The sequence below is a fragment of the Penicillium canescens genome, assembly GCF_028828765.1.
Source record: "Penicillium canescens strain IBT 15451 chromosome Unknown utg000003l_segment0_segment0, whole genome shotgun sequence".
In the NCBI taxonomy this organism is placed as follows: domain Eukaryota; kingdom Fungi; phylum Ascomycota; class Eurotiomycetes; order Eurotiales; family Aspergillaceae; genus Penicillium; species Penicillium canescens.
In genome coordinates, this window is record NW_026703965.1 from 103707 (window position 1) to 131659 (window position 27953).

Genomic DNA, 27953 nt, shown 5'->3' on the forward strand with positions numbered 1-27953 from the left:
CGCCGCTTTTATTCGAATCGTTTTCCCCCCTCTCTTCCTCTCCATCGATTATGGAGGGGATACATGGTGGGCACGGAGGAGCCCGCCCATCCCAATCCATGGCTTTTCCTGGGTTCGAAGACTCCCACATGATGTCCGACGACTTCTCTTTCGACTCTCCCTTCAGCCCGTCCAACTCCTCCAATGTTAATGACGGTGTTCTCGGTGACTCCATCTTCCCCGAATGGACCAACGGCCGGGGCGACAGCCCCGATGAGATGCAAAGGAAAGATCCGCTCGCTGCTCAGATCTGGAAACTTTACACCCGCACGAAATCTCAATTACCCAACGCAGAGCGCATGGAGAATCTCACATGGCGGATGATGGCCATGAATTTAAAGCGCAAGGAACGGGAGCAACTCGCTCGGTAAGCAATTCCTGCGAATCTCCTAAGACAGGACTGACTTTTCCACACAGCGGGGAGATCAAGAGCCCGATACCGAGCGGCATCGCGCAGATGCGCTTGTCCGACCGAGCATCCACCGCTGACTCGAACCCTTCGCATGCGATGAAACACGATGCGACCCCAGATCCCATGAATCTGGATGACTTCATTATCCCCTTCGATTCTCCCGAGCACTCCTCCCATCCGCCTGCCGATAGAAACTTTACTGCGACGCCCACAGGGATCCCTATCAAATCCCGTAAGGATCATGCCATGATGGACGCATCGGTCGCCGCCTCGTTCCCCCACCCTCCCCAGGAGCAGCGAACCAATTCCGAATTTGGATACGTCCCCCGCCGGGTCCGCAAGACAAGCGTCGACGAGCGCCAGTTCTTCGCTGGTTTGTCGGCACCGACCCGAAAGCGCCCCGCAGAAGCCTCCCCCATGTTCCTCCGGTATCCAATGCCATGATGTCGCAGCACTCGGAACTGTCAGCCGCGCTTCCCGACTACTCGCTCGATCAGCCCTCGCCCTTCGCCGTTCCTAGCAACGGCACATTGGGCTCGCGCAGGCATCAGCATACGTCTTCTGGCCTGCCCTACGGGCTGGACACCTTTGGCATCGGCGAAGACCACGGGATCAATTCGGCCGGTCCCTATCAGCAGCACTTTACATTCTCGCCTTCAGAGTCCCCCATGACCTCAGGCAATCCATTTTCGAACCTGTATGCTCACACGCCACTCGCCTCGTCCCTCAACTCGACCGAATTCTTCTCACCCCCGCCTTCTGGTTATCAGTCCGCCGTGTCAACCCCACAGCCCATTTATGAAGGGGAGCAGTCGATGTTCTTCTCCGATGCGCCCTCGGCTGAATCTCACAATCAGCGCCGCATCCCCAGCTACCTTCAGCAACGATCGTCCAACTTGTCGGCGTCGCTGCAGCCTCGCTATATGTACAATGTGTCCAGTGGCGAGTCGCAGCCAGGCAGTGCAGTCACTGGACCACCGGCTCCATCGCACGTGTCTGGATTTTCCGTGCCGCAACCGCAGCATGTCAACCCGTCGCAGGTGCTTGGTTCTGGCGAGTATTCTACCACCGCGCCCGCTAGCAGCATGTTTACTTTCGGTGGGGACTCGGATAACGAGGACGACGATGGTAACTTTGAACGAGGGGGTATTGCTATGCCCAATGACTTCGCCTCTATGGATGAGTCTGGCGATATGAACGGTGGTCTCCAATGGGATGGAGGATTCCCCGGATCAGTCCAGTCCCTGCCAGGCTTTAGTGCTCAGCACCGCAAGCATGTTACCATCGGCTCCACCGATATGATCGATGGACCTTCCGAGTGGCATCAGGGAAGCACCCTTGGCCGTGGGCACGGATCTGCCGCTTCGGTGAGCGATGTGCGCAACCGAGACCAAGATCCTCGTCGTTACGGCAAGGTCCCGCGGACTTCGTCGACTCCCAACGCTGCTGCACTGCTTCGTCAAAGCTTGAATGGCTCAACCAGCGGTCCCCCGACAAACCACCCCTCTCCCAACACCCCTCCTGAGTCTGGCCTCAGCAGTGCTGTACCATCGCGACCAGCCAGCCCCGGTGGGTCGAAGAACGGCGACCCAAATGCCGGACCGACCACCTGCACCAACTGTTTCACCCAGACCACCCCTCTCTGGAGACGCAACCCCGAGGGCCAGCCGCTTTGTAATGCCTGTGGCTTGTTCTTGAAACTTCACGGTGTCGTGCGGCCACTCTCGCTAAAGACGGATGTTATCAAAAAGCGCAACCGTAGCAGTGCGAACACTCTTGCTGTTGGCACTTCTCGGTCGTCCAAGAAGTCTTCACGCAAGAACTCCATCCAACATGCTCCGTCTTCGTCGATTACATCGCGCGTCAACACCTCCGAGTCGCCACCATCCATTTCCGGATCGAGCGGAATGGGGAAACCCGGTGTTGTGCCTATTGCCGCTGCTCCACCTAAGTCTGGCCCCGTTGCTGGGGTGGCTCAAGCCCGTGCTGGCGTGCAGGTGGCTCCCAGACGGCAACGCCGACTCGAAAAGGCGCCGACCGGGTCGGAACCGGATGCAGAAGAAAGTCCAAAGTCGACTGCGCCTGCCAGCCGATCCAAGGTCGTGCCTTTGGCCCCTGCGATGGCCCCTGCTGCCGCCAACCCGGCCAACCACAGTATTGCTGGCGGGCAGGGTGCAAGCCAGGAGTGGGAGTGGCTGACAATGAGTTTGTAGTCGGTGCACTACCTTTCTTTTGCTTTGCTCCAATTCACCGGTGTGTGATGGGCCTGGGCCCCACTCCCTTAATCTCACGTATTACACGACTAATGTTCCCGGCGGTCGTCTTGCGTGGCTCTCTTTATACTCTCATGGCTTTCCTGATTATCCTATGTTACGTGTGTTTTTTTTGAATGATTGATACAATCGCGTCTGTCCGGAATCTGAGCTGCCTCTTCCTTTTCTGTCTTTTCTCCTTGTTTCCTTTTTACTGGTTTTGTCTTTTGGTTTTGTCGATATGCAGCTCGGAGCCGGTAGAAGTGCGCATCTCTCTCGTCTCTGTTTATTTGTTATTTACTCTTGGTTTTATTGCGCTGCTGAGCAGGCTTTGATTAATAGGTCTCGATATTTTTTTGTGATAATTTTTTTAGACCTGAACTTCAATATGATTATGATTTTATTCAATCTTCTTTCCTCGATTCTTGCAATGACCTCTAGTTTTCGGCACCAGTAAGGTAGTGAATTCTCTTCAGTCACACTTTGTTTGCCTTGATGATTGCCAGGCGTTCAGGGACTTCCAGATTAGTCCCTCTATTCAATAGTTTCGACCCTCAAGCTGATTCGATTAATCGGCCCCGCGCGAGCCACCCCCGAGAGCCTTAGCCACGGTTTCTTGTGCATATTGCAGCAAAGGCTTGCTCTTCTCCACCCCAAGGTCAGGCACCTCTCTCACATTGTCCTCCCGTAATTGCCATACACTGTCGGGAATATCCGACATACGACGAGATGTGGCCATTGTGTCTCCTGTGAAATGCAACGCCGTTGAACTAAATGCAAGACAAATCTTTCAATTTCGGCCACGCTGGGAGAAACATACCTGGTTGCAACTGGTTGGCGATTTTCTCGCGTGCGTGGCTGGCAGACTCGTGGACGTGACCGGCGGCTGTGTCTGTAGTATCTGTCTTTGTAATGAGATGCTCGGAGGCTTCTGCTGTGTGTCAGTGGGATTTTGCCAAAAAAAAAAAAAAAAAAAAAAAAAAAAAAAAAAAAAAAATGGGGCGTGGCTGACCATCTGCGCTTGCGATATCACCCTATGGACCACAAATTGTTAGCCTTGCTACAACCCAAGCAAAAAGGAATACCTTACTGCCATTCCATCCATAATGATCTTGGAGGAAATAGTTGATTTGATGCAGTACAAACTCACGGGCACCAGAGACACAACAATAGCCCGAGGTAACAAAGGAATTCATCAGGATGACGTGGAGTTCATACAGTCCCGGCTTTATTTCCGGGGAAGCTGAACCTGATGTCACTAGAAGGCAAGTCTTTGATACTATAGCAGAAGTTGAGGGAAGAAAGATCGAGTACAATCATCATCATACAGGAGCATATTATATACGGCAGGGGCCATAAGTGTGTGTATACAGTGCAACTGATGAAGTATTGGACTGTGTACACGAAACCAGCCTGGAAGCGAGTAACTTATGTTTCATACATTGTTTTCGGCTTCCTTTGGCCTCTCTTTTGCTTCACCTCTTTTTGTCCATTTCTAATACCTCACCTCGAATTGTATGTTAAAATTAGGGTGGTAACCATGTGGATTATATACAAGTTACAAGTGGGGATGCGAAAGGAGTTTCAGACAGACTACGGTATATATTCCTTAGTACTGATATACTAAAAGTCGAAGGCTCCAAACCACGGCCAAGGGTTTGAATGGTTCATGCATTTTCAATAGATAACCTACCTTATTTTATAGTAAGATACCCCTAAAAGAACAATGACCGCTCGATATCATCCAGCAAATCAGCGGTCATCTCGTTGGGACAGAAACCGATTATTGCACTCGCTTGAACCAAAGCAGTTGAGACATCCTGGACGTTATTCCTGAATTCATGCCCAAAGAAAGACCGTGGCTTCTCAGTAACACGCCGACAGTGCGGGCTCCGTGAACACATTTCTAACCCAAGCTTCTCAATATATTGCAGCATTGGAGCGAGCTGAGCTAGAACTTCGATAAATGATTCGCGTTGATACGCTTTCTCATATCTGATGTGGTCAGCACAACACTGGAGAACCTCTTTAAATGTGGCGCAATAGGTATCATATGCTACTTGGCTTTGCGGGGGTGGAGGAGTAGGAGCAAGAGGATTTGTGCAGATGCGAGTACATGAAGAACGCATGGTTTGGGGGGCAATGTGCTAGTAAAAAATACCCAATTGAAGCTTAAGAGCCTTGGATAACAATTGATTGTAGATTTAGGCTTGAGGAATGAGGAATGAGAATACTCATGATTTCAGTCACCTTTTATTTGTTCGAGCACACAAAGAGTTTGTCTGAGAAGGCCAGAGTAGACAAAAATAATCTTGGTCGACAATAAACGGACAATGAGGACAGCATCGCACAAAGACCTTTAACGTAAACATCCTGCATGATGTAAGTACTCCAAGGCGCTAAAGGCAGCAATCTGTTTCCTGGTTAAACTGAATGATTCATATATCTTCATTCTGGGCTTACCAATGACCAATACAGATCACTGAGAGCGATGTCGCAATAGAAACCGAAATGCAACCCACTGACGAAGTTGCTAAGAATCCAACCAGGATTCCAACATAATCCAGCTGGAGCATCATGTGGGCAACTAGCTCAGAATGATTTAGGCCGGTGCGATAGAACGTTGAGACCAACAGACATAGAAGCATTTAAGTGTAAAGTTTTGGTAAAGATACGAGGAGAGGGATGAGAAAGGGAAAGAAGAACTTTATCTCTATGTAAGTTATCTCGACTTCTTCTATTTAGCACCGAGGATATAGAAAAGTTGAAGGATGTATGATGGCCGTCAATATACTTCCCCTTTAGGTAATATTCTGCCTGGGGCATAAACTGATAAATCACGTGCGATAGCCGGAACAAAAAAAGCATCGACGGCGTTCAGTTTCACTCAACAGACACAGCCATGGGTTCCAGCGCCAAGAGAAAGAAGGAGAAACAGAAGGACTTCCAGGTGATACCAGCCGGTCATTGATTCTATGGGCTTGCTAACCTTCGCAGAAACCCAAACTCAAGGTCGGCAAGACCAAAGCCAAGCCCGAAAACTACACAGACACAAGTTTCCGATCAAAGTGTATGTGGTACTACTTTCGACTGGAGATCACTTTACTGAAAATTAGCAGCAATTGTCCTCACTCAACAGTCTCTTCACCTTGCCGCCCCATCTTCAAATACCCAATTCACGCACAACCTCTCTCTCCTCTCCGCCAAATCTGACAGCCAGCGCCGTGACTCGCTCGCATATCTGACGACTACGATCGCCTCTCGGCCAGTGGATTCACCGCTCCCACAACCAGTTAGCGTCATACTGCCCTCTCTGCTTCCCCTCATCCTCGATGGAACGACCAGTGTTCGGACGCAACTTCTGAAGCTCTTGAAGACCCTGCCGCGGGGCGATGTGGAGGATCATGTCGCACAGCTTCTCCCATATGTCCGCGCGGGTATGACCCATCTTGCAGCTGACATCCGTGTCTCCGCTGTGGAGATCTTGTCATGGCTAGTCGAAGCGGCGGGAGAACAAACAGTTTCCTGCGCCGGAGGCTGGATCAAGACACTCAATTGCTTCCTGTCTGTGCTAGGCTGGCATACAGAGGAGTCTTCACGTTGGTCATCGAACCGGGCTTCATTCGGAAAGTCTGGAAGCCAGGGTAGACCCATGGTCAAAGTGCTTGGGGCTCTGGCAGACTTTTTGGATGCGGGTATCGGAAAGCCTTCGACCAGCAATGCCGATAGTGATATGTCCGAGGATGATGTGAGCGCTGCATGGCCCTTTCCCCTTTGCCAGACAGCTCAGCACATGATCTCAGACTCGTCTGCTCCTTATGCGTACTTGAATCTGTTTGGACAGCCACGCGATGAGGAAGGGGAGATGTACGAGACTCGTGAGGATCGGTACCGTGTGTTCTCCGCCCGTTTCCATCCGGCAATGGAGCGTGGACTCAAGGGAGCCAGAGAGGAGGGTGGCGAAATGGGTCGTGCATCGACTAGCGTAACCAAGGTATTGAAAGAAGCCATTGCATACGGACTCGGGCCATGAACTTTTTGACAGGATTTCATGTGGAAAAAAACAACTTCATCCACTAGAATGGTACGGTTGAAGACCTCATTCGCTCAAACTTTGGCTGAGAGGACCGAGAGCTCTCGGGCTTGATCCGATTTGGCTCGACACCGCATGGTATTTTTCATTCTAGAGCGGGCCTTCGCAGCCACAATTAAAGCCCACGAAACGCATCGGCGTATTCCGTCGCCATGGCCATTGGCTTGTGATCCTCGAGGCTGCTTGGGCGACACATGCATATCAATACTCTCATCGAAGCTCCTATGAGACCGGATAGATCGGTCCGATTACTAGTGATACCATAGAAGCTTGATCTCATTGAAACAAAATAAATGCAAATGCAAATGATATTATATCGACAACACTCAAGTAGTTCTCGCATTTCAGTATAAAACATGGAGTTTATATACCCAAGGCTATGCAGCCTTTTCCATGTCCATTTTCTTCTCATGTGTGTCCGGGACTGCTTCTTTCCTGTCTAAATCATCCGTCTCCAGCCCTTCCACCACCATGCCTCTCTCCTCGTAGATTTCATCGGGTAAGATAGCGCGGTCAATCTGAGATTCGCGGGCAGGGAAAAGCCATGAGAGGCCTAAATAGACAATAGTTGTGGCAACAAAGCCCAATAGCCATCCAAACTCATACGGATGTTCACCGACTCCAACGTCAATATGGGCATTGACAGCATTAATCAAACCCGGGATACTCGGCACAACACCCACAAGGAAAGCCGCCACAGCTCGCCAATTCACTCCGGAAACACTCTTACCGGCGAGACCGGGGATAGAGAAGGTATACCGATAAATCGGGTTCCGAGGCTGGTATAAAGCAAGAGAATCGTATCGGCGGCGGTTGATAACCCAGAAATCGAATAGCATGATAGAAGCAATGGGGCCGAGGAAGATAGCATAGGCAGACATGAAAGTAAGGAAGTTTCCAGCGGACTCGAGGATCTTCCACGGAACAAGGCACCAGGACAGCAAGGCGCAGAGAATTTGCCCGCGTCGGATGTTGATATACTCTGGTGCTAGTGCGGTGAAGTCATTAGCAGCGGAAAGAGAGTTGGCAGAGATGTTGACTCCGAGGGATGCCAGTGCAAAAGAGAATCCACCGAAGAATCGACAGGCACGGTTAGGCCAGTAACTAATTAGCACTGTTGGATCCCAGGGAATAGAGTCGAGATTATAGTGGGATTGGCCCGCAGACGACGCAGCAATTCCGATGAAGGAGATGAAGGTGAAAACAATCGGTAGCATAGGGACATAGAGGAGTTGCCACCGGGGACTGACGCGAGAATAGCGAGAGAAGTCAGACTATAGAGACCGTTAGTTGGTTTATCGTTGCAGCATATTATTAGAACTCACCTGGTTGACACTCAGGGTGGCATAGTTCCCCAAAACCGACGTCATATTGGCCAAGAACAGCCAGCTATACTTTGACCCAGAGACAGACGCGCTCTGCTTTGTAAAGATGCCACCACCGCCCTTTTCAGCGACAAAGGCCCAGATCAAAATGGCAATCCAGGCGATGGGAACGAGCACCGACTTGATAGTAAACAGCCAGCGCAACCTGTTTGGATGCATACACAGGAATGGAACCTGGATTAGCCAAAAGATGAAGAATGCAACCATGCCGTTGGTGGTAATACCCTGAGACTCTGGGATGTCGTTTGGAAGATCCAAGTAACTCGGCCAGATGGCACCGATCATCACCCGAACAGCATTCCCACCATTGACATTCTGGATGGCAAACCAGAAGATAGCAAGAATAACACGTGAAATGATAGCAATATATGAGCCCCAAAAGCCCCAACTGGCACGAGCAATGACCGGGAACGGCACATGGTAGATCGCGCCTACAGCACCGTTGGCAGCAATAACGAACGACATAATAAAGAAGGACAAGGCGACAATGCCCAGAGCTTCACGGTAGGTCAGACCGACGGCAATAATACTACTAGCAAATTGCCATGTCGCCGCGTTAAAAGCGTCCGAAATCCAATATGCTAATGTGATACGTTATTAGCTTTGACTAGGGTATTCTCCAAGGGCGTGAGTACCTATAAGACTGGAGACTCCCCATTTGCGCCGACCTTTGGGAATTGGATCCAGATCACGATTTGTCCATCGAGCATTGCCCATTGCAAAGGCAGATTCGGTCTGCGAGACCCGCAGATGGGGTCTCGAGAGGCACATGTTGAACTTCATGTGGGCCTATAGATCTGGAGGGAATAAGGGCCAACTCCGGTCCAGATCTGAGACGGATGGTGTAAGAATCAAATGCAAGGAAGAAGATATGTTCCTTTTATCCCTGTGAACCCCGGACAGCCCCGAGAAGTGGCAGAAGTACAGTTGATAAGCATGATAAGCTTAATGATAAGACCGGCGAATGAGATGAGACTAAAGTGGCAGTTCGTATATCTTCGCTCAGACCGTTAGTATATTCTAGTTTATCATGCTATTACCGTGATATATTATAGTGATATTCCATATAAAGTTCATGTTCTCAACCTTGGAAGTACAGTCAATTATCATCAATCATTGCCCATCTCAGTGCTTCTCTCCCGGCAATCGCACATCTCGCCATCCTCGACCGTCACCTACACCCTCTACGCTGCCGTGTGGTCGGATCCCTTTCCACTCCGTGACATTCATCCACCCAATCTGCTGCACGTCCCCGAATCCACCAATCCAGTATACGTGGGTCACCACCAAGCGCGCCCAGAAACTCGCGTGGGGAGAGTAGGAAGCGCCAGGAAGCCAGACCTTAGCATCAGGATGGGACTCCAGAAAACATTTCTCAAGGGCTGCCGCTGCGTCGTCGGGAAGAGGGGCCGGGAGGGTATCCAGGTACCCAAAGAGGGTAACGCGAGGCAGAGCAGCCGGACTCAAGGGAAGACCAGGATAAACCGGGCCTGCCTCGTCAAGATGATCCCACCAATCCAGCTGGAGACTGAGATTCGACCCCGCAGCGATGTTCTTGAATGTGGTTCCAATACGAAGCCCAAGGACCGTCGGATCGCCGTTGTCGTCGTGCGACATATCAGAGGGCTCTCTGCCCTCACAGTCGGCGATATATTCGCGAAGCCCGATAGAAAGACCAGCAAGGTCGGAGGGGGCATGTGCGGAGGGTGGGATCGAGTGGGGGAAGTTGGTGGTAATAACGCCGGAAGGGGCCAACGCAAGAAGGCGGCGGGCCATCAAAGTCGAGGTGAACCATGATGGACGGGTGAGAACGCCTTCATCTTCGGTAGACACGGCATCATGGCTGGAACTTGAGCTATCTTCTTGTCCTAGGAAAGCCTGGAGGGTATCCGAGGTGGGGAGGACAAAGCCGTTGACCGTGAGGGGTGAAATGAGGGCGAGAACGCCGGTGAGGAACGCGGCCGGACTAAAGACCATCATGACAGATATTCACGTCCAGGTAGATACGTGAGCATCGAAGCAGAGATCACAGAAAGGAAAAGAGAAGAGAAGACTGCACACGGGAACCGGAAAGTGCGGAGACGAGCGGAGAATATCAGCTGATGCGATCTTATCTGATCGGATCACCTGATCCGGAACTATACTGATCCTGCGCAGAGGGGTCGGCCAAAAGATCATATGTTAGCATGAGTCGATCTGGCAGTTTGCAACCTGTCTATTAGGTGGGTTTGTATATACATGTAGAAGACCCACGATCATATGGCGTTGAGTGCCCCCTACATACCACTCCGATGTAACCCGAATTTTGGGGCGTCAACTGATCTTCTTGTCACACCATTATTATCGTGTTGGACAGTAGCACGGCTGTAGCTCTCATATTTTCTCATATTTTCTAGCATATTAGTAGCATGTGCTGTAATCATCTTGTAATACGAGACAAAATCACTGGAGGTTCAAGCTCACTTCCGTATTCAAAAAAACAATCTCTTTGGTTGTAGGATGGACGCCTGAAAAGTAAAGTCCATAGCATATCAAGTATGGATTTATGATCAGGACGTTCCCTAATAAGCGTTGTTCTGGAGTTTCCCAGCTAAAAGTAGAGTGGCTTGGCAGTTTGATAGAAAACCTAGCTTTCAGACATCCACATGCTCATATTCATATCAGTAACTTATCAAGAGGTCGTGCGTGTACCAAGGCCTTGATTATCTTTCACTGATCCGACCTAACATAGATATACTGTAATTAGGGCTGCTAAACTCAGCCAAATCCTGCTCAAAATAGTATGGTAGATCTATACACACATATAAGCAATCTCCGAACAGGGTAATCCCGCAAATACGTACCTTCAAATCATACAAAGCCAAGCATGTCATACTTGGAACCCATGGCTTATGTCCAGTTCTATAGATAGCCTCTAGGGCTGTCGACAAAGGGCTGAGTCATGCTTCGCCACAGCCACCGCGCTTGGAAGTGGAGAAGGTCCGAATGAGTCATTCAGTTCCAGGGATGCGCGGTCAGACTGCATGGCTGCCTACTGGAGTCTTAAGGTGGCACCGATATCGCTGATTGAAGCTGTATTGATTTGGCTATCCTATCCGAGGGCAAAGGCCCCCGGGGGTGGCATACATACCAAACCCCCTAGATGGAGAGTTATACAGCAGTGGAGACGCCCGCTCCCAGAAAAGCATAAAGACCATAACCATCCCAAGCCGACCACACTCCGTACGCAACCTCGTATAATAGAAAATAGGGTAAAAAGTGAGAGAACAGATGCACGATGCAAGTAAAGACGCGCCAGTCATCACCTCATCGTACACTGGGCGTGGGAATCAAACGCCCAAGCCCTGCGACCGAGTGCCCAAGAAAATAGGGGGTATGTACAGGAACACATCGGATCGCTTCGCTGGAAACCAAAAAAAAACGACGGACTTTTCTTTTTAGTTTGACCTCGCACAAAGGAAATAGAAAAGACAAAGATCCGCTAAAATATTGCAAGTCAATTCAAGAACTCAGCAACGCGTAAGGTCGGATTCATAGCGACCTTGCGTGCTTCACTGCCGCAGCAGGCACGTTTCATGCCGACTGGTCCTGAGACGGGACCAGTTCGCTGGGAGATAGTATTATTCTCATGTTGCATCATAAACGAGTGCGGTAGCTGACCATCGGGCAACACGGTGTGTTCACCGGAGGCACCGAGATTCATCAGGTGGCGCACATGGTTCTGAAGCAGTTGATCATCAGATCCAGTGCGTCCACGTTTCCGGCACTGACGCCGCTCTGGCGTAGCACCGGAAAGTTCGCAGAGACTCTGAGCGGCTTCATTCAGACTGGGATCCAGGGAGAATGCAGACAGGTCGGGGACTGAGGAACCCATAGAACTGGGGTATTCAGGAGAGCTGTAGACACCGACTCGAGAAGTCTCATCGATTGGTGAGGCGATGGCCAAGGTCTTCCGGGACTCCTTCAGGGAGTTGCTGGTGCAGCGCAAGGTAGCCTTGACGGCCAGACGAGCTGGTGCAGACCCGCAGGTTCCCGAGGCATTGGACGAAACCGACGACGAGCGCGATGAGCGGGACGACAGGGTTGACACATCCGATACCATAGATTCGGGAGATGAAGCCGAAGAGGTCGAGCGAGCCAAAGATGACCGGCGAACCGTAGCCGGGTAACCATCGAACGACTGAGACCGAGGGCAGAATGACAGAGGGGGCGCTGATCGAGCGTCGATCGCGCCATGCACGCATTCTGCGCCTGGTACATAGCCGAACTGATAGCTGAGCGACTAGAGTAGGCAGCCGCACTCGCAGCGGGAGTGGAGGCCACCTGAGATTGAGGAGTCATCTGAGGCGTAGGAAGCATAGAAGGACGCGGGACCCCGGGTAGAGCCAGGCTCGGAAGCTCCATGCGCGGAGTCGGCTCCAGCGTCCGGGGAAGACCCCGTGGGCAGGAAGTCCGCTCGCGAGAGAGATACTCGTTGCTCGGGATACTGCGAGGTGAGGGAGACTCGGACAATCCAAGGTCCATCCCCATAGCAGGAACCGGGGTCATCGGCTCTGACTCTACAGAGTCCAGTTCAGGAGTGAGTCTGGGTAGGACCGTCTGCCAACACTGACCTTCAGCAACCGGAGGACCACCGGCACCAGGAGTCAACTTCAAGACCAGATCGGTCCAGCGCTGGAAAGTCGCTTCGTCGATATGCAGGCGCCATCCGACGGCCTTGAGGAACATCAGTTCATTCTGGTTGATCTCCAGAGTGTTGAGACCAGAAATCTTGCTCCAGGCACGAGCGGAATAATTGCGGTCCTGCAGATACTTGGAAGCGAGAATCAGCGCCGCCAGGAACATCCGACGCCCACACTGCATGGCCCGCAAGAGCGACTGATCCCGAGGCTGCTCCTTGGTAAAGTCATGAGTGGGCACGTGGGGCTTAATCTTAATCAAATAATACAAAGCCACCTGCAAGGTACTATAGCTAGTACGCGAGCGTCGGAGTGTTTCTTGAATGAAGATGCGGAGGGGAAGAACGCCTTTAGATCCAGTCGCAGCATCACTGCGGGATGCTGCGGCGGACAGAGGCCAGATAGTCTCTACGATCTGGGACGCGGTATCTTGTAGATGTTTTAGCTGAGCGTTCGAGACCTTGTCTTGTGTTCAAGACTTACCGACGAGATTATCGACAAAGTTCACCTTCCGCTCGGACTGGCGGAGCAGACAGGGCGGAGGCCGCGCGCTGGGAGCGCTAGAGGCATAACTGTTAGTGCGTCGAGGATGCGTTCGCAACTCGGACGGCACCACACCATCCCCCTTGGGGGCAGATCCTTTGCAAGGCCGGGAGCAAAATCCGGTACTCCTTTGACTGTTTCCTTCATTGTCCCACACATCAACGGGGTTGGTGGAGGTCGACGAGATGGAGGAGATGCAGTCGAGGGAGAAGACGGAGGAGGAAGAGGAAGACGCGGAGGAGATCGAGGAGTAAGGGTGAGCGTGGTGAGACGCTGTCAATTGAGAGCCTGAGTTTGAAGCGTTCAAACCCAAGACGTCCATCCCTGACATATCCGGGTTCATTTCGGATAGGGCGAGATGGGCCGATTTGTACCGTGTGAAGAAACCGTTAAGCAGGAAACCGGGAACGAGGGCCGAGGAGACAAAGCCGTCTTTTGCGACGTAGGCGACGGCAGACCTTTAGTAGAGAGGCGCCAGGTTGGACACTGGACGTACTCGGGGGAATAAGCGGAACCACCGGGTAGAAGTGGCGGAGAGTAATAAGTCAACTAAGTAAAGAGAAGACGAAGGACAAGGCAAGACAAGACCAGACAAGACAATAAACAAGAAATAGAAGAAGGGTATTCACGATCCGATCACCAAGTGCTATATTACGTGGCGAGTGACTCTTTTTTTTTCGATGATTCAGAAGCCAGAGGCGAGGTCGGTAACAGCAGAGGCGATCGGGTCGGAAGAGGCAATAGGGTACATTTTGAAGAGAAAGTAACTGGCAAAGAACTGGGCACTCAACGGAGCATGAACAGGCAGAACCACGCTGGTGGCTGCTTGTTACAGGCAGGCGTTGAAGTGACTAGGCAGAGAGGGAGCGGAGAGAGAGAGAGTCGGGAGGCTAGAGAGGGGGGGGGAGAAAGAGTCAGTGGGGGGAGAGTCACACAAAGAGAGTTGGAGATGGAAGAGGAAGAGACTATTTAGGCTCACCTTATGACTCTTTGGACTTACAGAATCTGTTGTGACTAAGAGGGGGGCAAAAAGGGAGAGAAGTTGTGGCGAGAGAACTGGGTGGCGGGAAGGGGCGCAGGGACCACTCGGGGATATACTTGATATACTTGGATATACTAGAGTAGTATAGAATGATCTCTATCGAGAATATAGCATAAAGTTATAGAATAGAATATTCTCTGCACTCTGTACTCTACCTACCCTGGAGAATGACTTAGGTGCCTCCCGGTGAGAGAGGGAAAACCCGGATGCGGCCAGAAGGGTCCGAGATAGGAGTGACTCAAAACGTCTATACCTCTATCTCTATAGAAACGATAGAATAATTAGAGATTACTTAGATACTAGATATGATATTGGCTATTTGCTGAACTGAATATTCATATAATATTAGTACACCACTTTGCCTAGAATGACCCATGTCTGTGTAGCCCAACCAATATTAACTTAAAATTCAAATGGAGAGAGGCAAGAGGCAGAGTCGGCACTGAGTCATAAAGGCGCTTGCCACGTCTTCCAATCCACGCGCTGTGGCTCCACCGGTTCCGATTTACCTCAAGTCCTATTGGCCACGACTCCGATCGGCGCTGTAGTCTCTCAGGGCTGGGGAATTTTGGACTCAGATGACCTCACAGGATTAGGCGGAAATGAAAGAAGTACAGGTATTTTCTAGAAATATCTTCTTTGTATACGTCTAAGGGCGTATGTACTGTACTTCCACGCGAAGAAAGCATTCACGCACAAACAAGTTGGATTAGCATAGAGCATCGAGTATAAGTTACTCCGTACACTACATGTATCTACACTTCCTCTCGCAGCAATGCTACCAGCCCCTGCACCTCGGCCTCTGTCCCGGTCAGCATAACCGAACGAAATATTGAATGGGCCACTCACCAGTGTTGTAATGCAGCAGGCTGACCCGCACCACCCCATCCTCCACATCCGGCAGCCCGCATACCTCGGCCAGCAACCGGTGGCTGTACATATGACCACTGCGGAATCCAAACGCCGACCGGCGCTCAACTGCTTCTACCAGCTGTTGGCTGCCCACACCCTGTACGACAAAACTGATGACAGGTACACGGAGCTCCTTGCGTGCCGACGGTTCCCCAATAATAGTAATACGGCTATCGGAAGCCAAGAACTCAAGGAGGATCTGCTGCAGCCGCTCTTCATGCTCCGCCATCTGGGCCCAGCGTGTGCTAGGCTCGGGGCCAAAGTACTCCGCCACGCGGGGAATACTCTGAGTGAGCTCGTAATTTGCTGATGCAAGGTTAAGCTTCAAATCCAGGGTGTTGGTGGCCTTGAAGAAATGCCCCAGCGACTGGATCTGGTCATGGATGCGTGATGAGGCATATAGTTGTGCCAGGTGTGGCCCATACACCTTGTACCAGGAGAAGGCCTGGACAGATCAGCGAACCAGTTGAACATGATCGTGGTTGGGCACTTACGTAGAAGTCCACATCCAAAGCCTTCACATCAACTTGACGATGGGGTGCCAAAGCCACTCCATCCACACATAGCAGTGCCTATTCACTTGGTTAGACATTGGTACAGGTATAGTGGTAGAATACATGGGATCCTCACACGAGGATATGCATGGACCGTGTCTGCAATCTCTCGGACCGGGCTGATGGTGCCGGTGATATTGGATGTGTGCGGGCATGACACAAGCCGAGTCTTATTGGTGAGCAGAGTCTTCAACTCAGCCGGGTCACAGACGGGGTTCTTTGGATCAGAAGCAGCCCACCACTTCACCCTCAAGCCCAACCGCTCTGCAACCTGGATCCACGGGGCGATGTTGGCCTCATGGTTGAGTTTGGACAGGATGAGCTCGTCACCAGGGTGGAATGTGAGAGCTATAGAGATGTTGTGCAGTAGCTGGGTGGTTGAGACACCAATACTGATCTGTTTAGGCTGTTCTTATCTTTGTTCGGGAATATATATGGTTAGGCCGTAGTGGAGATATACCTCTTCAGTTGCCGCATTGATGAATCCAGCAGCCACCTTGTATGCGTTCGAGTATGCATTTGTTGAAGACTTGGACACTCCATAGGTGGCACCAAGCTGGACATTCGTGTTCAAAAGGTATGAACGGATGCTTTCCGTACAGCCGAGTTAGTATACCGTATACATCAACGTTAACTTAGTCCAGAGTAGCCTTACGAGTCCGCCACGGTATCGAGAACCTGACTTCCACCTGTTCTCAAATACAGTATTAGCTTAACTCATATCTCTCGTATATTTGTGATAGACCGAAACTCCATATCAGTGCAACCAACCTGCATTGTCCATAAACACCTGTTCCTGCTGCATTGCAGGGAAGCGAGCGCGAGCTGCTGTTACATCCAGAGAGGCCATGTTGAAAATAAATAGATTTGAGTAATCGTACGAATAGATGCAGTATCACCTTGGTAGAATTGGCGAAGTGTACATATACTTGACATGGGCCATGGCCGCTGAGGGGTAACCCAGTGGAGTTGATAGCGGATTTTACTCCGATTCCTTGCTTGACATAACTAACTTACGGAGTACAGTACATGTACTTCGGTTCGCTCCTTGGCCCTTGACATGTCAACTATGTGATCAGCGCAGGAAACTGGCCAGCAGATCCACAAATCCACCTGCAGCGATATACACCCGTAATAGCAGTCTAGCACTTGTTCTAATGGCACCAAAACAGCACCTCTTCTATACAGTGAACAGGAAGCCCTACAAATCAATAGAGCATAGTAAGACGAGTATCAAATGCGATGGTTCTGCTTCCATCGGGTATATGTATGAAGTCCAAAGCCACCAAACCCCCGTAAAGGCACAAGAGAAAGCCGAAAGACAACAGAAAGTAAACCTATTCACACAAAGCAACCAATCCGTTACCGGGAGCGTGTACTTGTCGCCCCGGGCCCAGGAGCAGCATCATGTACAACACACAGCAGGTACTTCCGGTCTGGCACGACAACAATCTCATGTTTCCGAGTGCGCATCCGAAGCAACTTCACCTCATCATCCTCTTCCCGATCACCGGCATCCCCATCCCGATCGTCCTCGCGCGATGTGCCCTTTCCAATCCCATAGTCCTGGCCGACCTCCCTCGTAGGAGGGACCTCGTCAATAGTAGGTCGCGAGAGCGAAACACCTAGCGCAGAAGCACTGGACACAAAGGCGAAGATATGAGCAGCTAGTGCCTCGGTTTGAGAGGGCTGGTATGACTGTGAAGGGGCGGCAAGAGCAGGTGAGGCAGGGGATGAGTCGGTGGATTGAGCGGAGAGAGGGTTCGATTCGGAGGTAGAAGGGATTTGAGCGGTGCGAGAGGATCCATTTTCTTCAGAGGTTGGTACTGCTAGCTGTCCTGTGCTTTGGATGATGGAGCCGTCTTTGCGGGAGAGGATCAGGGTCGATTGCACGCCCGGGCGGGAGGTGAGGTGGGAGAGCAGCGCGGTGACATGTTGAGGGACCTGCTGGGTACGCTGCTGAGATTGTTAGCTAGGGACTATTCGAGAGAAGCTGCGACTTACTGTCGCGTTCGCCATGGTTGGAGTTCAGGGAACGTGAGGAGCCTTGGTATGTGTGGAAGGTTGCGGGGGTGGATTAGACAGATGAGCAGCTTATAGCCCTCTGACTTCTGTTTCTAGTCGAGTTCGCTTCAGAATTGAAGCAGGGATTCAATGTTCATCTGTTCACAGTTCAGCGCTGGAGCACTTTGCCTAAACAAATGACTAAGCAGGGTGTTTCCCCTGTGAATCTTACCTCAGTTACCTCAGCCGCCCCCAAAAAGGCGGTGAATTTGGCCATCCACCGCCTGCTGTTTCCAGCGATGCTGACACACCTTTTTTGGGGAACGTCTGAGCTGGGAATTTGGTGGTACCATACAAGTTTCCGGGGTTTTTGCCCGTGTTTATATGGCGAAGTTTCCAGGCGCGTCTTTCAATATTTCCAAGTTTCTCGCGCACCCACGCGAATATTAAGAATCGGGCGACGATGTCTTCTGCATCTTTCTGAGCTGAACCCATTGACACCAAAATTGTATGTATAACTGGAAAGGTGGGTGAGAAATATGTCCTTAAAATACCCGAAGGAACCCTTTCTTAAGCTGTCAAAGCCATTATATGCCCCAAGTATTCCGCCAAAACCTCCATGAAGCATATATTGACATATTTTAATGTATAGTGGCTACATCTGATCCACAATATTAACTCTATCGCGTGAGAATTGACTCCAAACCCGCCTCACGATGCCAGATCGACGCCCATCACGACGGAAGCCTCCTCGGAAATATAACGCGAAACTGAACGACCCCGGAAATGGACAGACACAGTTGGATAACTGGTTGGCCTCTGAGAATAATCGACCTTCTTCAAAGGCTGGAGAGCCTATTGAATTGGGAGTGGAGTACGAGAATGAGGGCGCAACTGTCTTGCTGGAGAAACAACAAGTTGAGAAGAATTCAGTTCTTCAAGCGCAGAAACTGATTCGCGATGCGTCTGAGAAGCGTAAGGATGAACAGGACCAAGCCATCAGACAAGCAATTCGAGAGCTGTATCCCTATTATCCACGTGCGGGTCAGTTGCAAGCATTGAGACAATTGATCTACCTGAGAAAGGACCTTATCCTGATTGCGAAGACGTCATTTGGGAAGAGTATGATATTGCAAGCAGTGTCACTCTTGCTTGATAAGTCTATCACCCTTGTTGTGCTTCCATTGAATCAAATTGGCGTTGAGCAGACCAATTACATCGAGAACATTGGAGGGCGACCTTGTTTCCTAAACAGGGAAACATTCTCATCCGAACTTCTTGACAGGGTACAAGCGGGCAAGTTCACACATGTCCTCGTGAGTCCAGAGCTTGCAATCAGTGACAAGTTCCGTTCAACTGCTATGCATCCAGGTTTCCGAGACCGGCTGGCTCTGGTTGTTGTAGACGAAGCTCATCTTGTGGCTCAATGGGGCAAAGATTTTCGAACGGACTATGCGCGATTGCATCAATTGCGAAGTCTATTCGGCAGTGGCGTCCCCTGGTTTGCATGCTCTGCTACGCTTGATATGAATACATTGCGCGTTGTTATTGAGGGACTTGGGTTTCCAAAGGATGTTGAAATCTTGCGGACATCCGTCAATCGTCCAGAGTTGCTCATTCAAACAGCTTGGATCCCACAAGGCGCGCATAAGAAGGCAACGGCCTTGCGTTTCCTGTTTGACAATGGTCCTTGTCAGCCCATTTTACGACCGTCACGAATCCCAAAGACATTGGTATTCTTTGACTCGAAGAATGATGCATATACTGCCATGGAAAATTGTCGGTATTGGCTGCAGCATAACAAGCAACCAGATGGGGCAAGTGTTCAACATTGCAACTATACCCTCAAAGAGGCAATGGATACGGTGAAGGTCTACCATAGCGACACCGCAAAGGGAGACAAGGAAGCAATGATCAAAGAGCTTCAGAAACCCGGACCGCAATCCAAGCTTCGTGTCCTCATGACCACCGAGGCACTAGCGCTCGGAGTGGACCTCCAGGATATTGATCAAGTTGTCATGTATCGGTTCCCCAAAAACCTACAACCAGCAACGCTCTGGCAACGCGGTGGTCGGGCATCTCGCCTTGGACAGGATGGAAAGATCGTTATTCTCGTTGATCAGTGGATACAGGGGCGTATCAAGAAACGTGCCGTGAAACGCAAGATTCATACAGAAAATGATGATCTAGCGGAAGACAACCCACTGGCCGATTCAGATGATGAAGTCAAAGAAGCAAACCCTGAGAGACCACAGAAAGGTGGACGCTTAAGTCATGAAGAGCGACGTGCTGTGTTGCCTGAATTTTGGTATCTCCTTGCCAATGAGCCTACAGAATGCCTCCGGAAACGGTTCCTGGACTACTTCAATGAACCTGAAGAGTTCAGATGTAATCCTCGGCGTGACCGGTGCTGCAGCAACTGCAATCCTGAGTATCAGCTCAATGATCCAACTCGTTATCTGTATACTGAGCACGGTCCGAGGTCAGGACAGATGGACGAGATAATCATCAACCAGTTAAAATATTGGTCCAAGGAGGTCCTTTCAAGCGCTTTGAACGGAGTGAAGTTCATACCTGATTGCTCAAGCATACTGGCAGAAGAACAATATGTCCATCTTGCGATATATATTGAAAATGCCACCTATTCGGAGCGGGAATATTTCCAGGCAAAGGATCTTCAGACAATATTGGGAATATGGGCTTTGTCGAATCAGCTTGCTGAGGGTCTTGTGGATGTCTTGAAGAATGCATATCAAGCAGCCTTTATGGCCACTATTCAAACCCCTGCAAAGAGGAAGCGTGTGTCGAATGACTCTAGTCAAATGAGTGAATGCAGCAACCTCACATGGTCTTCTGCAGTCACGCCAGAAAGCACCAGTCAACCAACTCCATCTCGGAATATCTCTCCGTGGGTTGATATTAACACGCCATCCCAAGCTTTTATGGACATGCCTCCTCCTTCGGCAACTCCAGTTCCCAAACGCAAGGCCCTCGGTGTGGTATCAGGAAATGGGCGTCGCGTGATGAAGGGTGGAGAAGACCTAGGTTCTAAGGTCTGGTAGAGAATGATGAACAATCCATCTGATGCATTCCATCAATGTGTGTCAGTCACCTTATAATATAGCGTGGGAGTATTATCAATGGAATGAAGAGAAGTATAGCTAAAGCTGTCCCGGCAGCAACCTGCTATTCAGTGTCATGTGTCATTCTCTTCAATCTCATCTAGAACAGCAATAGGAGTCGATGTCATCTTGCTAAAATCAACTTCTTGTGCCCACTGTCCGTTGACGACGAGGCTATTGAAGTTCTGTACGGCTTTGAAGAGCTTTTCGCCAATTGTTTCTGTGAGTATATCACATGGTTGAAAGCCTCTTGTCCGACCATTTGGTTGCTTTTGGATGCACTTCGAGATCTGATAAGCTAGATGACGAACATCCTGGCTAGCATCCTTATTTTGGTGTCGCCCATTGCTATATTCTCCAAAGGTAGCCTCCAGAAGCTCCTTTAGATCAGTACAGTAGCTGGCTGTGAGAGCAGTTCGACGGAACATGGTAGTGATGTCCAGATTTGAGGTCCGTCGAGTCGACATGAGTGTCTTCATATGAAGATTGAAGAACTCATTCAGTCGATCAATTTCGAACCAACCGTCCTCCGCACCCCGTAGATTCACAAGTCCGTTGGCAAGAATGGCAGTCTGCAGCTCGGGATCAGCTGCTTTGGTTTGAGTGAGCCATGTCATATACAAGGAGAGGAAAGAATATCGGGTTTTCTTTGTGCCAGGGAAGAGGAGACAACATTGTGCAAAGATCCGCTGGATAATTCCAATGTCACCAAGTTTGATGGCAAGCTTCAAGGACTTGTAAGTCTCCATCTGCTGAAGGAATTTCGCATGTGCTGAGAACTCATAGTCGACTGGTTCTCCTTCTCGTTCACGAACCTTAGACTGCTGCTCTTTAAAATGGAACAGAGACTGGCGTATCTGATCCACAACGTCCAGGAATTGACCCCTTCCGAGGCTTTGAATCCAATCATCCACATCTTTAGCATCCGCGAAATTGACTGTTAATGGGACAAACTGATAGAACATGGCCGTGACGCGAGCGTCAAATGAGCGAGTAGCCACCTCTTCTTTATGGTGGAATGGACTTTTGTGTCCCTGTACGCAACCGAGACAGACCTTATTATGATGGATCGTCGATTCAACGGTAGGGTGGTCTGTCCCAGCATAGAGCTCAAAGATCATATCCAAGTAGTTCATACGCCAGTGGAACAGTCCGGGGATTGGCAATATCCAGCTGAAACGATCGAAAAGACGAGAAGCCTCCGCACGTTCTTTTTTGACGGCACGAAGGAGTGACACTGTTTTCTGATCTCCATAAACCAGTTGTAAAAGCCCATCAAGGTCTGTATCATCATCATCCCCCAGTTGCTCCAGAAAGACATTCTGAATGACCTTGTATGTCCCCTCTGTCGTGCCTTCGTTGTATAACATTGGCCCAAGGCTGTAGTGAATTGTCTTCTGCGCTTGCAGTCGTTTAACTGCTGGGAATTCAGGCCAGTCAATAAGATGGGCTCGCGGTTTCATCTGGCCTGGTTTGACGCACGCTTCCGCAGTAAATAGTTTCTCTACTGCCTCCCGATGAGTATAGCGAATGGCCTCTGCAATCCAATGGCGCTGACATTGATGGAAGATCTCATCATCCTGATTGCCTGGTGCCATGTAGATATCATGAGGACTCAGTGTAACCTCTGGATGGAACATAGATCGGAGAAGCCCTCCTGCAGGGATGGACTGACCGATACAAAGCTTGCCAGTGGTGGCGGAGATATGCTCTGATGGATCACGAATAGTTTGATGTCGAACAGTCTGGCTGTAGTCAAAGTTATCCCATGCCACAATGAGATTCCTGCGAGAAGCCTGGGCATTCTGTTTCAATTGTTTCTGTACACATCTTGGGGTAAGAAGTCAGCCAGAACATGTTATTCTCCGGTAAATGCGGTTATAGTACCTGTCCTAGTTCTGCAAGTTCCTTCCGTCTGTCCATGATAGTCTGGTATGCTGAGTTTATCCCCAGGCCAGCCAGAAAGCTAATCACACGTCGCTTGACACCCATTGCATGTAAATACAAGCCGATCAACATCGGGAAGTTGTTGCTTTTCCGTGGTGCAAAAGCGCAAGCCAGAATTGAACAGACCATCACAATGCTGCCCTGGTGGATCTTGGGTGTATCGCGATGGTTTCCTGGAGGTGTCATGATGCTAACGAGCAGTCCACAGAGCTCTGGAGCTTTCCTCTGCATCTGCGTAGCCAAGCTAGAGATGTCCATATCTTTAGGGTCCACATTGGACTGGAACTCGCCGAGTATATCTCCGTTAATCAGCCCTCGAATCTCGGTCTGTATCCGAGACACGAGATCGGATGCACCAGTGGCATATATGTCTTTTGAGACACTACCTAGCCGCTCAATAATTTCAGGTTGCCCATATATAGCGTCAGACAATTTCTGTGCTCGATACGATGTCGAATATCCATTTTTTTTGACTGGTTGTGCATGCACCATGTGGTAAAGAAGATCCTTGATTGTCCACCGGTGCTTATCATTAAGCTCAGCCAGTACCATATCGACACGTTCGCGTGGCTGCAATCCTGAGATATAACGAGATCGCTGAGTAGACGCAGGTGGTTCTTGTAATGGTGAACTGGAAGAAGGCCACTCGAGGGAGGATTGTCGAGCACGCTTTCGCGATCTAGAGATCATATTGGGCAAATCCGGTGATGCCATTCTTTCTAACAATGTCAGAAATACTCTCAGAGAGCTTGAGAAAACACACCTTGACCAAATGGTGGGGTTGCTGGCGAGAACCGGAAACTTGTATGTACGGAAGGGGTTCCCGGCTCAGACCACGGGCTGATGAAGCAACCCAATCGGGTTAGCGTGGCAGAATCGGCAGAATTCTGTCTCATCATTGGCTGTGGTCTGAGGGAACTGAGGTAATGTGAATCTATAGCTTCATCTACATTCTGTCCTGAAACCAACTTCTGGATACTTCATTGAAAATCTGGATAGTAATTGAATTATGCTTTGCGGTCCTGTCAATAAAAATCCCGCTTATATTGTTTACGTAGCAAGATTGGCAAGAATTACTTGACATATACTCAATTGCATTAACACAGATTGGATCATATTCACCGGAAACTCGCTGATATACAAATCAAAGGGAAACAAAATGGTATCATCGAAAATATAGCCAACGGGAAAGTACTGGCATATGTAGAAAGAAAATCAAATGACCGTAACCAAAGAGAATGGGTAATATCGTTCAGAAATAGAAAACAGAAGGAAATGTAAAGATCGTTATTTATCGTTTGCGTGAATCGCGAGCACCGCAGAAGCTAGACTTGTCCGACATCCAGCCAGACTCGATATCTTCAATCATGTTGTCCAGCTGCTTGACATTCGGACGGCTCTCTCGGTACGAGCTCGAGGTATCAAAACCACTGTGCTCGCTGCTCCGAGAGGAACTGATCCAACTCTCGGGGCGTGAGATGTGGCGGGGAGGGTAATGGCTCGCGAAGGGTCCGGATGGGAATGGTGGCATCATGGTCGGATCGAGGCTCAGACTCTCTAGAGGATTCTTGTTTCCAGCATTGAGTGCTGCCATGAGAGCAGCCTGGAGGATCTGGTTCTGACGCTCCAGATTGGCAACTCGGTCTTCGAGGTAGTGATCCATTGGAGCGGCCTGGGGCCGGTGGCTACTCTGAGACTCTCTAAACCGGTGCGGCGACATGGAGTATTGCGACTGCGGGGATGTAGTCTTCTCAAGATTAGGATTGCTGCGATTTTGAGGAATTAAATGGTGAGCCGAATGAGAATAGCGAGGACGACTGTGGCTGGACATTGGGTGTGTGTCCATAGTTCGTCCTCGGTGGGTTGGCTGGGTGGCTTTCTGTTTATCGGCTTGACGGCGAGATACTTTGACACCCGCACTGGGCCCGAAGACCTCATCATCCGACGAGGGCAGTGGAGACTCAGGGCGACTCTCAGGGCGATTTTCTTGGTATGAGTCGGGGAAGCTCTCACGGCGGAGACTGCTCCGTGAACTGTCGCTTCGAGAGATGATTGAGTTGCGGTAAGAACTAGGTGGAGGGGGTACCTCCATGCTTCTCACAGAGTGAAGCATAGCCGCATTAGGGGCTGTGTAGTTGCGCTGGCCAGCTGCGCGGCCAGGAGGAGGGGGAGGCGGATGTGAAGGAGGAGGAGCTGATGGGAGAGAAGCAGTAGGGGGAGGTGATGGCAAACCGAAAGGAAGATTCTTTTGGCCAACTTGAGAGTTGATCTGTAATCCGTTCAGGATGATACGTTTACCCTGAGGCTCTGTGGGAGTCGAGTGTCCCAAGACAGGAGAGTCGGCCAACGGCTGGCCCTTATCATCACCTGCACTGGAAGGGCTTTCGGGCAAACCTTGCATGCGAGGCATGCGGATGCTAGAAGCACGTCTTCGAGCGGTGTACTGAGTGGGTGACATACACTTGGAGGAGTCTGAGGTCGACGGGGTAGAGATGCTCTCCTCGTCATCAGCGATCGAACCTCCAGCGTCGACATTACCCAAAGCGGTTGCAGGACGTGATTCGAGGATTTGAGGGCTGTCGACGGCGGACTCAGCCCCTGGATCCTCGGGCACGGCTTTCGAGGAAGATTGTTGAGCCAAAGACATTGGTCCCGAGCGAACTGGGCGAATACTCAAGCGAGGGTTTGTCTGAGGAGGAGCGCTGGGGGCACGTTCAGCCTCGGGCAACGATGGAAGTGGCCTGGTAGGCGCCGGAAGAGGGAATGCCTTGAGCGTGCCCATGGATAATGACACTGGTCGAGCCTTGACCTGATCCTGTGGGGTTGACTCCTTGGATGCTTGGGCTTTCTCGATAGATGCCTTTGCCTCAGAGACCAACTGGGGTGCCGGTGCAAGGGCGCCTGTGCACGGCGGTTCTGCCACCTTGGTCGGGGTCTTCTTGATAACGTCTGATGACTTTCGGGACTCATCACTGAGATTGGCTGTACTGCTAGAGGGTTCGATCTGTGAACTGAGCGAAGAACTTGACACGGCGTTGGTGAGCGTTTGATACCGAGGCACAGCTGAGGTCCTCCACGCAGTGATGCTGGACTTGCGAGGTGGTGCAACATCAGGGAAGAGCTTCAGAGTTGGGGTCGAGGTACGACGCGACAGATCAGACGAGTCAGACTGCTTCACCGTGGGACAGCGCCTCTGGCTATCAGTGGAGGGCGGGGGTGACTCTGCTCCAGCTACACTCGCAGGCGCATTGCTTGGTGTATTGCTCGTGACTCGCGAAAGGGATTCTGAATTTTGCGAGTTCATTCGAGCACTGGAAGCCGCAGAGCTGGGTGGTCGGTTGACTTGCTCATCGATCGAGGGGTTCCTGCGGCTGTGGTTCGTGGAAGTGAGTGAAGAAGCTGATCCAACGATGGGTTGGGGGCTTGGTCCACAGAGCTCGAGGCTGGCACTGCTGAGGACTGAGAAGAGATATTCTCAGATGGTTGGTATGGTGGCGGCACCGAATCGTCGAATTCCGAAGAAAGCGAGACAGCGACATCAACCATTGAGCCAAAGTCATCAAGATCCAGAGAGGCCAGGCGACGTCGTGCTTCGGTCGGTTGCTTGCCTCCATCGACTTTGGCTTGTAGCCATGGCTGGCCAATGTTTTCCACGTCTTTCTTGGATTTGGAAAGAGATCGAGAGAGACTGTCCTTGGAATTCCTAGGCTCCTTTGGTCCTTTGAGATCTTTCGGCAGAGGAGCCGGGATGAGATATCCTTCCCTCATCAGCGCATCAATCTGGCGTTGTTTCTCCTCTTGCTTTGATCGGGGCGGTGACTCTTTCTTCTGTCGCTGAGCAAACTGGAGGAGGCGACGATGGAATGGCTTCAGTTCCTGCTTCGGATCCGATTTGTATTCCTTGGGTTCCACCGCAACCGGCAGCGCAGTGGTCGTATCCGAAGGACTTGAAGGCTGAACTGGGGTCGGAGGTGGAGGTTGAGATGGAGTAGAAGGTTGCGCAGGCATGTTCTGGGTTTGAAAGAAACGAACGAGGTCCACCAGACTTTCATTTCGGCCAGGTCGTTCAGCTGTGCCCGCAGAGCGGGCTTGAGGACGTGGACCACTTCCACCTCGGGGTCTAGAGGGCACAGGCCCAGGTGTTGGCGATACCATGTTGGATATTCTGCGTTTGGATGGCAGGGGATCGGGTCGATACGTCCGGACAATTGGGCTTGGTGCGACGGCACAGTCATGCGAAGATTCCCAATGCATAGAGAGACGGGGCATCAAATACTGGCTGCTTTTCAATGCGAATGCTCGCTGGTGTCGACATCAGGGTCCCAACGGGTCCACCGGCGACAACAATGCTATCCTTGCAAGGTCAGAACCAGGGTGATGCCTCGACAGTGAGACATGCTCACCTGTAGGAAACTGAATAGGAGCCCGTTGAGGTTAAATAACAGAGGCGAATATGATCTATCTCAAGATGACATGAGTATATACAGGGTGCGCCACTATAGAGCAGATCGAGGGTGGCGTCAGAGGATCAATGAGAGCGTAAAAACAAGCGAACAGAAGTCGAACCTGAGACGAGGCAACCGGCAGGGAGAAGAGTTTAATAGAGAGATCCCCAGAGGAACTGTCGCACCCTTGCTTGACCGGGGAGACCCAGATGATCACAACGCAGGAGTCCCGCCCTCGGAATCTGGAAAGGCACAGTAGTTGAGGTTAAAGTGGAACCCGACAAAGAGGTTCTGCATATCATCAGGGATTCCTTCAAAGGGATTCGCCGATGCAAGGTGTGGACTCTAATCCAGATCAAACACGCCTAGTGGGAGTTCGGTATATGACACAGCGCTGCACATCGGTGTTTGCGCCCTCCATTGTGCCCATTGTTGCAGGGCCATACCTGGCCGGTAGGCCAATTGAGAATTGGACTGAATCCATTTTGAACCATTGCACATTTGCTTTTTTCCCCTCTCCTTCT

General features: G+C 50.7%; 9 protein-coding genes across 9 annotated transcripts; 2 read left to right on the top strand and 7 right to left on the bottom strand.

The window, feature by feature from the left end:
• Window positions 1–128: 128 nt before the first annotated feature.
• Window positions 129–2664, top strand: N7446_003488 (uncharacterized protein; the record flags this gene model as incomplete). Its single annotated transcript, XM_058512237.1, has 3 exons — window positions 129–406; window positions 457–824; window positions 920–2664. The coding sequence occupies 3 exons, from the start codon at window positions 129–131 to the stop codon at window positions 2662–2664; spliced, it is 2391 nt and encodes a 796-aa protein (XP_058373566.1).
• A 607-nt stretch (window positions 2665–3271) lies between these two features.
• Window positions 3272–3808, bottom strand: N7446_003489 (uncharacterized protein; the record flags this gene model as incomplete). Its single annotated transcript, XM_058512238.1, has 4 exons — window positions 3272–3450; window positions 3524–3634; window positions 3716–3737; window positions 3794–3808. 4 exons carry the CDS (start codon window positions 3806–3808, stop codon window positions 3272–3274), a joined length of 327 nt encoding a protein of 108 aa, XP_058373567.1.
• A 1797-nt stretch (window positions 3809–5605) lies between these two features.
• On the top strand, window positions 5606–6736 carry N7446_003490 (IPI1/TEX10 family protein; the record flags this gene model as incomplete). The annotated part of the gene is made up of 3 exons (XM_058512239.1): window positions 5606–5653; window positions 5701–5773; window positions 5823–6736. 3 exons carry the CDS (start codon window positions 5606–5608, stop codon window positions 6734–6736), a joined length of 1035 nt encoding a protein of 344 aa, XP_058373568.1.
• Window positions 6737–7173: 437 nt separating this feature from the next.
• N7446_003491 (nucleobase cation symporter-1 family protein) lies at window positions 7174–8964 on the bottom strand (the record flags this gene model as incomplete). Its single annotated transcript, XM_058512240.1, has 3 exons — window positions 7174–8070; window positions 8122–8762; window positions 8817–8964. The coding sequence occupies 3 exons, from the start codon at window positions 8962–8964 to the stop codon at window positions 7174–7176; spliced, it is 1686 nt and encodes a 561-aa protein (XP_058373569.1).
• Window positions 8965–9306: 342 nt separating this feature from the next.
• On the bottom strand, window positions 9307–10161 carry N7446_003492 (uncharacterized protein; the record flags this gene model as incomplete). The annotated part of the gene is made up of 1 exon (XM_058512241.1): window positions 9307–10161. One exon carries the CDS (start codon window positions 10159–10161, stop codon window positions 9307–9309), a length of 855 nt encoding a protein of 284 aa, XP_058373570.1.
• Window positions 10162–11677: 1516 nt separating this feature from the next.
• On the bottom strand, window positions 11678–14541 carry N7446_003493 (putative G1/S-specific cyclin Pcl5; the record flags this gene model as incomplete). Its single annotated transcript, XM_058512242.1, is given in 4 exon segments — window positions 11678–12432; window positions 12450–13289; window positions 13344–14293; window positions 14383–14541. The coding sequence occupies 3 exon segments, from the start codon at window positions 13744–13746 to the stop codon at window positions 11678–11680; spliced, it is 1998 nt and encodes a 665-aa protein (XP_058373571.1). The 5' UTR covers window positions 13747–14293; window positions 14383–14541.
• A 487-nt stretch (window positions 14542–15028) lies between these two features.
• N7446_003494 (putative aminotransferase) lies at window positions 15029–16814 on the bottom strand. The gene is made up of 7 exons (XM_058512243.1): window positions 16683–16814; window positions 16567–16600; window positions 16372–16501; window positions 15988–16308; window positions 15852–15929; window positions 15295–15802; window positions 15029–15247 (listed from the first exon to the last, which is right to left on the bottom strand). The coding sequence occupies exons 1-7, from the start codon at window positions 16759–16761 to the stop codon at window positions 15201–15203; spliced, it is 1197 nt and encodes a 398-aa protein (XP_058373572.1). The 5' UTR covers window positions 16762–16814; the 3' UTR covers window positions 15029–15200.
• Window positions 16815–17273: 459 nt separating this feature from the next.
• N7446_003495 (uncharacterized protein) lies at window positions 17274–17930 on the bottom strand (the record flags this gene model as incomplete). Its single annotated transcript, XM_058512244.1, has 2 exons — window positions 17274–17870; window positions 17916–17930. 2 exons carry the CDS (start codon window positions 17928–17930, stop codon window positions 17274–17276), a joined length of 612 nt encoding a protein of 203 aa, XP_058373573.1.
• Window positions 17931–24275: 6345 nt separating this feature from the next.
• On the bottom strand, window positions 24276–27253 carry N7446_003496 (uncharacterized protein; the record flags this gene model as incomplete). Its single annotated transcript, XM_058512245.1, has 2 exons — window positions 24276–26355; window positions 26394–27253. The coding sequence occupies 2 exons, from the start codon at window positions 27251–27253 to the stop codon at window positions 24276–24278; spliced, it is 2940 nt and encodes a 979-aa protein (XP_058373574.1).
• Between the last annotated feature and the right edge of the window lie 700 nt (window positions 27254–27953).